The sequence below is a fragment of the Staurois parvus genome, unplaced genomic scaffold, assembly GCF_062004578.1.
Source record: "Staurois parvus isolate SC_StPar_1 unplaced genomic scaffold, SC_StPar_1.0 ptg000299l, whole genome shotgun sequence".
Lineage (NCBI taxonomy): Eukaryota > Metazoa > Chordata > Amphibia > Anura > Ranidae > Staurois > Staurois parvus.
Genome location: NW_028318095.1, coordinates 21,516,488 through 21,528,630, shown reverse-complemented (window position 1 = coordinate 21,528,630; position 12,143 = coordinate 21,516,488). Strand labels below are relative to the sequence as shown.

The window sequence follows — 12,143 nt, the reverse complement described above, 5'->3', positions numbered from 1 at the left end:
CTGGCTTTACTCTTATCTAAAACTAAAAAAATATTTTGCTTTTAGTTGTGCCTTAATTTTCTTTTTTGCAGTAGGCAAACCTTAATCTCCTGCAGGTTTTTGTAGACTTGCACCTTAAATGTAATTTTTGGAGAAGTGAGATAGGTATGTGTGTAAATATTTGATGTACATCTTCAGCACTGTTAAATTTTACAGACAGACTCTTCTTATTGTTTCTGTTACATTAAAGTGGTGATGAAGCTTAAAAAAAAAGTTTTCCCCTTTCAAGGTAGTATCATAATGTGCTAGTATGCATTGCATAATAGCACATTATGAAAAACGTACCTTAAAATGAAGCCCTCCAGCGGCGCCCTGTCACTGCTGACGGGGCTTCCGGGTTTGCTGGCTCCGTCTATCTGACTGGCAGAGCCTCAATGACGTCACTCCCATGCATGCAACTGGGAGCTCTGGGCATGGCACAAAGCTCTGAAGGAATGCCACAGTATGGCGTTGCCTTGCCGTTCCTTCAGAGCACATGTGACCCTGAACTCATCAGCTGCTGCTCAATGAAATATATTGTAAACGGTACACATTTAGAAAATATTAATGTTACCTACAGGTAAGCTTTATTATAAGCTTACCTGTTGGTAAAAATCACAAAAACTAGTTTACTACCACTTTAATGTCATTTGTTTCCTTTGTGACATCATTGGGGCCACCTTACAGTGCTATGGGCCAGAGGTGGTGGGTGAAACTCACCATAAGAATGGGCTCAGGTTTGGTCCAAAAATGGTTTCACACTGAACCCAGAAGGACGCAGTCATTCCCACCAACTGTGGCCATATTAGGTCAAAGCTGTCCCGAGCATCCATGCCTCTTTTTGTATGTGTTCTTAGGAAAGTCAAAGAAACATGGTAATTTCCAATCAAAGTTGATGCATTTATGAGAGAATCAGCACGGAGCCTGTATTAACCCGGATTTGAACCCAGTAATATTGACAAATATGAGATAGAAAACTCCTATCACTGTCTCCTAGCTGTTGTGCCTTCAGTCATCGTTTTAATGTTATGCATTACTAACAGTATGCCTTTTACTTCCCTGCAGGAAAATAATTAGCAGCTTATTTGCTGGTAGAACAGGCACAGCGACAGTCTTGTCGGGTTCAGTGGCTGGTCTAGAAGGAGGATCCCAGCTGGCCCTGCGGAGAGCCACCAGCATGAGAAAGACATTCACTACAGGAGTGGCAGCTGTCAAGAAGAAGTCTCTATGTATCCAAATTAAACTTCAAGTGGTGAGTGAGAGTGAACTTAGGAACATCTTCCTACCAAACCTACCCGCACATAGAAGTACACTTTTAGTGTCCGTACATTGTTCATTCAAATCCTGCATATGATTGAAGGCTATGGGGTGATTATACAGTAGGATCAATCTTGTTCTCATATCCATAAAAAAAAAAAAAAAGTAATAAAAACAATAATGCATTTATTCTGTTTTCTTTTTTTCATTCTATGTAACCATGTTGGTAGATGAATGCAGCTACAACAACATTAACCCCTTGATGCCGGAACCTCCCAGCCCTTTAAGGGGTTTGTGACGCTGGGCAATGATTCGGGGCTTAGGGTCATGTGACTGCCGTGATTTGCTGTCACATGTTTGGAAAGGTCACAATCGCAAGTATTGATCGGAATCTTTCCGTGAGTTGCCGGTAAATGTGCCGGGAGTGCGCAGGGCGCTTGCTCTTGACACATGTGTTTACTTTGGATATGCCGTAAGGCTGCATATTTGCATACGGTCGGTGCCAACAGGTTGATAGATCATTAAGTGCACCTTTCATTTTATTTTTTTTTTACGGTGGTTGTTAAGGCTCAAGTTTTTTCTTGTTTACCTTCATGCATTCAGTGCATGAAGCTAAAAAACCTTTTGTGTGCAGCAGCTTTCCTAATACTTACCTGAGCCTTAACGTGATCTAGTAATGTGCACAAGAGCCTTGGCTCTCTGGGGACTCTCCCTCCTCATTGGCTGTCAGTCACAGCCAGTGAGCCAATGTGGGGAGAACGGGGCGGGCTGAGCAGCAGCTCTGTGTATGAATGGAAATGCAGAACAGCGGCTTGAGAGCGAGCCTGCTTGGGCTTCCCACAAAGTGTTCTGATTCCGATAGCAAGCTGTTTGTTCTGGGGGCACTCAGCAGGAGGGAGGGACCCAAGCAGAAGAGGATCGGGGCTGCTCTGTGCAAAATCACTGCACAGAACAGGTAAATAGAACAGGTTTGTTATTTTTTTTTAAATTTCCTTTAATATCACTTTAAATTAACCTGAATTAGATTTGGTATTAACCTTGTGCAGTCCCTTATACAAAATCTCTCTGGGAGAGGGTTAGGCAGAACTGGGAGTCAATTAGTTTTGTTGCATACCAATGTACTGACCAGGAACATGCTAATAGAAGTAAAAAGCAGAGCAAGTAGAGAGAGAACCTTTTCCGTCTTCTACATCTTATTCACTGTTTTGTCAGCAGGCTGGAGGTGGACAAAGGACACCTCTGCATTCTTTTTACAGTCTGTCATTTTAACAGAGAATTTGGTGTTAATCCACCCGGCTGTGCTGGTTGGCAAAGCTGTGTAAATATCAGAATTGGCTGTAAATATAAAACAGCTGTCATATACTCTATGCATTTAATCTCTGTATTGTATTTTGCCCTTTTCCTGGAGGGTCAGCTTTAAACTACAGGAAAAACTAAATTATGAAACAGACTTCAGAGCAGTGTAGCTCTGATTCAGATCCAGGTAAATGGTTCATTACAGTTGGAATACATACTGTATATGCAACTGTTTATGTGGGAAATATATATATTTCTTCAGTGAGTCTTGTGAACTAGGCACATATGCCAAACAGTAGAGGCAGTGTTAGCCCTCTCTGTAAACTACACTGCAGATAAGTAATATCTGCTTCTGGGCCCATCGCAGCCTGTGACTGGACAGTATAGCCCTGTTTTCCCTTCCTGCTAATGTATTCCATGTTAAACTGACTGCACACTGCAATGCAGTGGAACCCCTGATTGGCTGAGAGTGCTGATCCTCCGCTATCGGTGCAAGTGCTGCTGTAAAGGGGATTGCAAAAAGCAAATCTCAACACAGATTCGGGTACTTAGTTCTCTACAAAGTACATTAATTGATTTTTTTTTAATTGGTACATTTGAATAAATGCACAACTTCTCTGTTAACTACTGCTTGTGCTGAAGATATAACATAGACCACACTATGCTTGAAGTAACAGATATAAGACAAAATACAGTAGCTGTAATTCTTCATTTTTATTTTTTTTTTTGAGTTACGAAAAAAGATATTTATTGTATGTTGCTTATAGATGCACAAATCTTTATTGTTTTTTTTTTTGTTTTGTTTTTGCAGGATGCCCTTATTGACACTATTAAAAGGTCGAAAATCCACTTTGTCTACTGCTTTGTGCCCAAAGTAGAAGCTTTTAACAGCGATGTGCGACTAGTTTCGGCTGCCAGAGTGGGCTCCAGCGAGTCAGACCTATCTGGGGAGCGATGTGACGCAGAGCTTATGCAAGTTGATGTCCCACTTTTGCGGGCTCAGCTTCGGGGTTCACGGCTTCTGGATGCTCTACACATGTACAGACAAGGTGAGTACAATGAATCCTGACAATAAAATTATAAATGGTTCCAAAACCTGGATTAAGAAAAAAAAAAAAAGTTGTGAAATATAAAAGTTTTCTATTCATGTTTCATAATTATAAACTTTTACCATTCTTGTTTAAAACATTACACCTCTAACAGTTTGGTGTTGAATGCCAACCACGGTAAGACTACAGACAAATTGTTAAATTGCATATATGCTTACTGGTTTATCTACCAAAGATTAGTACCTTGATGAAGCCTGTCGTGTGATTTACACACAACAGCCAAAAAGGTGGACAAGCAAACGGGAGTAATTTTCCCAAATGACAGCTTAGACGACATTAAAACAATGTTTTTAGTCAAGTAGGCAAAGGTCAGCTTTTGGATTCTTTTTTGTCATTTCCTGGCCCAGTGACTAGTGTCAGAACAGGAAGTTAGAGTAAAATTCCTCAATTTAAAGGAGAAGTATGGCCAAAGCTCTTTCAGCCATACTTTTCCTATGGGTCTCAGAAATGCACTTAATTCTGCACTCCTGTGACCCAGATTCAGCTGACAGCAGGCTAAAGTCAGAGAATTTGTCCAGGCTCTGCAGGGATCCTGACAATAATGTTGGGATCTACCCAGATTCCTGACCAGCAGCTGGCTCAGCCTCTGGAGGTGGCGCACAGTTACCACTGTGTGATGTCGCTGACAGGTAATTGCGAAGTGACTCTGGAGGCAACTGACAGTCGCTGCTCTGTGCTCAGAGCAGACCTAATTATTAGCGGTCTTTGATCACTCAATTTACAGTGTAGAGCTTGCGGGGGAACAGCTGCAGCGTCGGATGCTGCAACCATCTAGGCAAGTATAAATGTTGCTTATTTTCCATTCCTTCAGTTCTCTTTTAAAAACTGTAATAGGACGAAGTCTTTTCTACTCTTTCAAAAGCTAAGAAAAAAACATTTGGGTTGAAGTAGATCTTACATACCATAAAGAAGTTTTTCTTTTTTCTCAGGTGCATTAAGGCAACCTAGGAAGCAAAAATCACTCTAACCTAAAAAAGCAGCAGATTACAGTGCACTGTTCCTGCAGTTCTCTGGTGGTCTTAATATGCAGAGCACATAGATAGATTTGGCACTGAAGCAAGTGCACTAAATTAATCTTAAAGCGGTAGTAAAGTCCGTTTTGTGATTTTTTTTTTTTTTTTAATTTGTTTTTTACCTACGGGTAAGCTTATAATAAAGCTTACCTGTAGGTAAAATGAATATCTCCTAAACATGCACTGTTTAGGAGATATTTGCTCTTTTTGACAGCCTTCACATGCAGTCTGAAGGAACAGCATACCCGTGCCGTTCCTTCAGAGCCCTGCCGTGGCCTGTTGCTCCCACGCACATGTGCGGGAGTGGCGTCATAATGGCTTGGCCATTCAAGCTGCCGCAGCCCATCATCCCAGAAGGAAGAGGAGTGAAAACGGATGGCCTGTCAGTGGTGATAGCACGCCGCTGGAGGGCTTCGTTCTAAGGTAAGTATTTCATAATATGCTTGTATGTGATGCAAACACATTATGCAATCGCCTTGCAGGGCATTTTTTTTTAAGCAGTTTAGTACCGCTTTAAAGCAGAACATCACTCTATAAGCATTGACTATTTTAATCCTTATGCTACTATCATTAGCCAATAGATAGGAGAGTATATCATTTTTACTTGTTTTAAACCTTTTTTTTTTTTAATTTCTTCAGTTACTTCTTGCTTTCCATGTCTAGGCAAATGATGTCATACAACCCAGGAGTATGACCCAGGAGGAGGGGTGGTTCTTATCTAAGCACACCCTCCTGCCTACATGCCTGAACTAAGGGCAGCTGGATTTCAAGAAGTGAATGCTGCATCTGCCCTTACTTAAGATAGCCGCAGCCAGAAATGCTAGGGGTTTTTTTCAAAGGGATTTCTCAGCAAAATAAAGCATGGAAGCATGGATGGATGGGGCAGTTTGCTTTGAATATTACAAAATGAATTAAATCGCATTTTTGGTTTGTGGTCCTCAGATGCACTGTAGTTCTGCTTTAAGTAATAGGTTTATCAAGCATAAATGATCAACATTTTATAGATTTCTTGTCATAGCTTTTGGAGACTGTGTTTTTTTTTTTCTGTCTAGTCTGAATACCTCTCCTCTTAAATTTACAACCCATGCTTGGTCTGTCTGAATTTTGCCCAGATAGGTAGATACACGCCCATAGTTGTATAAAATGAAGACCTATCTTATGCTTTTTGAAGTATCTTGGGATCATGACTGTTTCACCAAAATATGAAGAATTGAGAAGTGCTCATACCTTGAGTCAAACTTCTGCTGATAAAAATGACTGTGACAACAGATGTACTGATAACATCAGAAGACTAAGTGGAACGGTGATTTTATATTTTCTTATTGTGTATTGCAGAGATAAACCAGTCATTTGCTCAGCTTTTCTCAACATTTTTGTCCCATAGGAACCCTTAAAATAATTTTAGGTCTCAATGAACCTAAAACCACCGCATTGGGGGTCAGTGGCAACAATGCTGCTTACGTTGGTGGTCAGCAAGAACAACGCACCCCTTACAGTATTGGGCAGAATGACACCCTTTGGAACAGCTAAAAAGCTTTTTGGTGTAATGCTGCTGACTTTGCAAAGTGGCGTTTGCCTCAAAACTGTGCAGACATCATGCAATGGTAGGTCAGTCAGCCACAGCTTAGGGAAACACTAGCAACTTCTGAAGGTACCCTAGGGGTCCATGGAACCCTGGTTGACAATAGTTGCATTAGATCCTTGCATTGGGTTCATGCAAAATGCCGTAACTGTAATTGATGTGTATCGATCAGCCTTTGCCTTCGTTTTTGGTTTCAAGAAACAGGCGTTTTTGTCTTTGATACGTAATATTTATTATACAGATATCAAAGTTAAAATTGTCACATCTTCAAAAATTTCAGTCCCATACAGAATCCACTCCTTGCTGTAACCTCTAACCTTTAACTTCGACCCAAGCCACAAACTTAAACCTTAACTTTAAATTAAGCCCAGAAGATTAACCTGAGCCTAACCATTATTTTAAAGGATAAGTTCACCTTTCATAACATGTTACATGTTACACCCATATTCAGGGCGTAGCATGTTACAATTGGACCGGCCCCCACCCCCCGATTCCCACTGTGACAACTAGCAGGGGATCTTCTCCTCCCTTCTAGCTGTCACAATTTAAAAATAACGCTCCGCCTGCCCAGCCGCGTCACTCATTCACACTATTCTGTGAATTGGAAAAACGAAAAGTCCCGGCAGCCTTTGTAGCTGTTGGCTTGTAATTTTCAATGAACTATCACGGCGCTCCACAGCGCCGTGGTAGTTCTCTAAGACTTCCTGTCAGTAAGTATGTGCTTGCTCGTACAGAATGTGAAAGGTGACCTGCATGGCACCAGCGATCTTCTGAGAAAACTTTATAGCAAAAGCTTTGACACCTCTTATTGCATTTGTTCGAAATCCTTGTGCCAACATTAAATTATTTGCCCTTAAGTCCACTTGTCATACTAACATCAAGGATACTGATCAGTAATTATGTTTAAGCAGCCAGTGCTTTTTATTATCTGCTTCTTAAAAGATAAAGTATACAGGTACTCACACATTAGTGTGAGTCACATACATGTATGGTGGGTAATAACAAGCAAATCTTTTTTTATATGTCATTATGGGAAGACCACCTAATAGTGAATGCGCATGTTGGGTGAGAATGTTTGAATAATCTGCTTGTTCCTACAAGTTGATTAGAAGCCTATACATATGACAACCCCATTATTATCTAACTCACCACCTTTCTGAGTCAAGGAGTTGCTCATTGAGCAAAGGTGATAATACTAGTACACTGTGACAAAAATGGAAATTGAAGCACCTCACCGCTGCTATGAGGACCAGATACAAATTTATTTCAATAAAAGTCAGGGGGACCATCTTAAAAGTATTCAAAACTTTACGGCGGATCAACACCGGCTGCTGACAAGGCCTGTACTTGCAATCACACTGCAAAAAACAACATTAAAGGTCCAGTACACTTTTAGTCTTTTCACATTGTTGACAATATAGCCCATATGGAGAGATTGTTCTTGGACCCCAGAAACACGATGGATACTTTTTTGATTGTTCCCCTCACTTTTATTGGAATTAAGTTGTATCTGGATCACTTAGCAGGGGTGTGGCATGTCAGTTTCCTATATTACACTACAAGCCAGGGAGACCGTGGAGATCCTCTGGGGTGTAGAAGCTGCCTACCCAGGAACCAGATCATTTATAGTAATATAATTACTTTCACGTATATGTAAACCCTCAACTTGTAAAACAACCCATTCAGTTTAAAACAGAAATGAAAGGTAAAACACTTGTGCATATATATAGATAGATAGATAGATACTTTTCCCCCATTTTTTTTTAATAAGGAGCAGCAGCAGCACACTAATCTTCCCAGTCACTTCCGCTGTCACCTTTTTGAAAAGAGCATGTCTGTACAGGGCTCCACCCAGATGACCACTTTATTCATTCACAGAGTTCTGTGAATTAGTCAACTACAAGTACCGACATCCTTTGCAGATGTCAGCTTGTAGTTCTCAATGAATTAACCCGACACTGCTGAGCATTGCTGTAGTTCATTGACTCTTTCTGTCAATGTGAAACTGTTTGCCCATATGATGTACAGACAGACTGCTTACACAGTCTGCAGGATTCCTGTACTGCACCAGAGATCTGCTGATCACAGATCCAATGCTTTCCAGGCTCCTACAAATGCAGAAAATGTGCATTTATTATTTATTTTTAAAAGGTGAACTTATCCGTTAAAATTCATGTCTTCCAGCTGTGTATTTAGTTGTTTTACTAAAGTTCAGCTTTAAATCATATACATGCAGGCTCTGTTCTCTTTTATGTAAAAGAAAGAACTAGACTGAATAAAGGAACAGCCACCCCACCCCTCCAAAAAAAAAAAAAAAAAATCAATTCGCATCTCAGCAATGGAATCAATACAAGCCTCCTCCTGAGTTGGCATTGAATGTTTTAACAGTCAATAGAGAGAGATGACTTAGGAGACAGAAAAGAAGTGACAGGGTCTTGCTAATCAATTGAAGTAGAATTCACAAACAATTGCTACTAGAGGCTCCCTTTTCAATAACCAGCTCATTGCTTGATTTAATTACACATATACAATCACATTCAGCGCCTCAAACTCACGTATAATCGAATTCCGGTTTGTTTGCAGTGTGTTTGTAGACACTAAACAGTCACCCAAACATGACCCTGACCACGTTCCAGCTTGTTACATTATCGTTTTCAGGCCTCTGTATAGGTAAAACAAATAATAGCAGACTTTCACAGGAAATTACCCATAGAATGGACTGGGGGGGGGGGGGGGTGTTTATGTAAGGTACTTTACCTTTTTGAAAAACAGAAACAAAATAAACTCCATAACTCTTAGCAGAAGCTATTTAATACTGTTTTAGCTGAGTTTTGCTGTTTACACCATTTAGTCACTAAACATGGCGTTAATGCTAGAATTTGTACATGACGTACTCAATGGACACAAATGTTCAGCATTCTAAGCTATTGTTTGCAGCAGTTTTCCCAAGAGGTCCTTATTGCAGAGGAGACAACAGTATTGAAATGTGGCCCTGGATGGCTATTTATTTATTTTTTTTCTTTTCTGTTTGTGCAGGATATCCTGATCACATGGTATTCTGTGAGTTCCGGCGCAGGTTTGATGTCTTGGTTCCTCAACTCACCAAAAAGCATGGCCGTAATTACATTGTGACAGATGAGAAAAGGGTAAGTGTGTATGCAAGTGTATTTTATTAATACTTATGAGTACAGCTGTGAGGATTGTTGTAGGCATTGACAGTTAGGGACTGATTGAAGGCAGGTTCACTCTATGCCCACACTGGAATCGCACAGGAACGAGCTGTCCATTCCCGTGTGATTCACACTGCATTCAAAGCGCAGACCCTTTGCAAGCTGCAGTGAGTGTCAATAATAAGTTAATGACACCCCAAGGTCGCAAGTGCAGCGCGTTTGCCTGCACCAGATCACATGGTACAAAGTGCCATTTGATTCGGTTGTAGTGCGTTTCAAAAAGTAGCGCCTGCACTTCTTTTGGTGCGATGCAATTTTAACCCATTCAAAATGAAAAAGCTGAAATCGCACCACAAAGAACATCATGTAAATCGCACAGGATTCAGATGTTCCTGTGCAATTCCTGTGTGGACAAGGTGTGAACTAGGCCTTACTAAAACTGGAGAGTGCAAAATAGTGCTTGTAGCCAATCAGCTGCCAACTTCAGTTTGTTCAATTAATCTTTGGCAAAAAAAAAAACTCTCCAGTTTTGTCCAGAATAAATTAAAAATTCATATTCGGGCGCATTAAATAAACAAATACCCTAGCGCTTGATGCGCCTAAACACGTTTTTTTGCAGCTGCTTTTCTCCTGCCAGAAGAGAAGCATTCAAAAGAGCCCCAATATGCATGAAGCCTAGTTCAGGTGACTTCCTGCTTTATGGTAAATCTCCTTATGCTCCCGGAACCCATGTGTAACGTTTTTGCAAATACCGGCAATTTAATTTAATCAATAATGACATATTGCATGGCAGCCAAGCTATTCGCCAAACCTGATGGAGACAGGGTTTGGACAAACTCTAACACAACCAGGGGTGTTTGTGCAGTAGCGGTAGCAATGCACAAAAGAGTAGAATGGCTGAACTCTAAAATATTTCAATGTTAGTGTAAAAACGTTATTATTACTGATAAGCCTGTGCAGAGTTCCGCCTTGAACTTCCCTCTTTAGAAACACTTTAACCCTGAAATTGGGTGAAATGTGTCAATGACTGAAGGGTTTTTTTTTTTCACTTCACAAACGTTTAGAGACAGCAACGGGAGCCATTGGCTCCCACAGCTGTCAATTACAGACATTGAGAAGGGAGTGGGGGGCTGGGCCGAGCCATGCTCTGTGTGCCTATGGACAGGCAGGGCTCGAGGGTGAGCAAGTGATGGGCACTCATTGGGTGGGAGGAGCCAGGACTGCCAGCGGTGGACTGGAGAATAGGAAGATCGGGAAGCGAGCCCGCACAAGTGAGCCCATAGCACGTGGCTATTTATCAAGATCAACAAAGGCTATTAACTGTAGAATACTATATTTTTTGTAGTTTTTAACTTCCTGATGCCAGCCACATGCATGTCTGCGTCCCTGTTGAAGCTACTTACCATGCTCAGAGCATGCTCCCTGCACGCTCCTAGCTCAGCAGCTGGAGGTGATCAGCTTGTGATGCATACTTCCGATCGGAAGCTTTAAGATCATGTGACTTCTGGAGACAGCCAATCACAGCGGGGACATGACCTGAAGGTCTGCCTCTGCCTTCCAGTTTTTAAAACCCTTAAAGGGCTGGGAGGCAGTCGACACCAAAGGGTTGAGGTACCTTGCAGTTTAGCACTGGAGATAAAATGTATTTTACTGTAGATGCTTGTCTTTTTTCTTATGCGCACTGAGGCTCATCATGGCTTCCCTGACAACATCTGTCTGTGGCTGATTTGTGGATGTGGTGTCTTGGAGAGGAATATTTAATTCCTTTGTGTTTATATGAAAAGGAGCAGCTGAGGCCCAGACATTTTCCATAGTGATGGAATCCCTATGATAATGCACTTCCAGTGGTCAATGATTCATTATCCAGGGGAAGCCGTACCCTGTGGTCTCCCGATCTTTGCTGGAAATGCTAAGATTTGTTGGTTTCTCTGGACTCATCAGGCCATATACAGTACATCACTCTAGACTTACCATATCAGGTACTGGCGTAGAAGAGAACGAGAAGAAAGAAGAAAATATTACATTGCAAATGTTAAAGGATAAGTTCACCTTTATACAAAGAATAATAAATGCACATTATTTTGCTGGTAAAAAAAAATGCATTTATTATTTTTTGTTGCAGGAGCCTGTACACCATTGCATGGTAACATGCAGGTCTCCTGCAGACCTGTCAGTATATCTGTTTGCCCGTACAGGATGTATGGGCAAGATGTCTAAATGAACTACCTTGGTGCTCCACAGTGCCATGGTAGCTCATTGAGAATTACAAGCCAACAGCCACTAAGGTTGTCAGGACTTGTAGTTTCTCATTCACAGAACACAGTGAATGAGTGACACAGACATGTAACATGTTATGAAAGGTGAACTTATCCTTTAGGACTGGATGGAAGGTAAAGTGAAGGCATAACACTAATCAAATGTGGTTTCTCATTTGTCACTTTTCTGGTTCAATCGTTTTTATTGTTTCAGCAAGAACATACACAACGGATCACCAATGCAGGGGTAGCATGGTGAAAATTCAGGCAAGCAAGCATGGGTGGAATAATGCACAACAAATGTTTTAACAAAGTGAATTGCTAATGAGCGACTGTACGGAGGTAGCCGTCGATCTACTTGTGTTACCTGGGCCCAAAGGCCAAGGTGAACACCCAGCAAGAAAAGCATAAGTAGAGTAAGAAAGGGAAAAGAGACAAACTAT

The 12,143-nt window shown here is 41.2% G+C and overlaps 1 protein-coding gene and 1 long non-coding RNA gene across 19 annotated transcripts in view; one reads left to right on the top strand and one right to left on the bottom strand.

Annotated features, from left to right (window-relative positions):
• MYO18A (myosin XVIIIA) overlaps window positions 1-12,143 on the top strand; it is a 462,365-nt gene that overhangs the window by 245,055 nt on the left and 205,167 nt on the right. For all 17 annotated transcript variants that reach the window (XM_089683011.1, XM_089683012.1, XM_089683010.1 and 14 more), the window contains 3 exons: window positions 1,084-1,270; window positions 3,383-3,620; window positions 9,312-9,421. In XM_089683011.1, the coding sequence (XP_089539137.1) occupies window positions 1,084-1,270; window positions 3,383-3,620; window positions 9,312-9,421 (535 nt within the window). The remainder of the gene's footprint in view (window positions 1-1,083; window positions 1,271-3,382; window positions 3,621-9,311; window positions 9,422-12,143) is intronic.
• LOC149457955 (uncharacterized) overlaps window positions 1-12,143 on the bottom strand; it is an 86,752-nt gene that overhangs the window by 25,531 nt on the left and 49,078 nt on the right. The window lies entirely within an intron of this gene.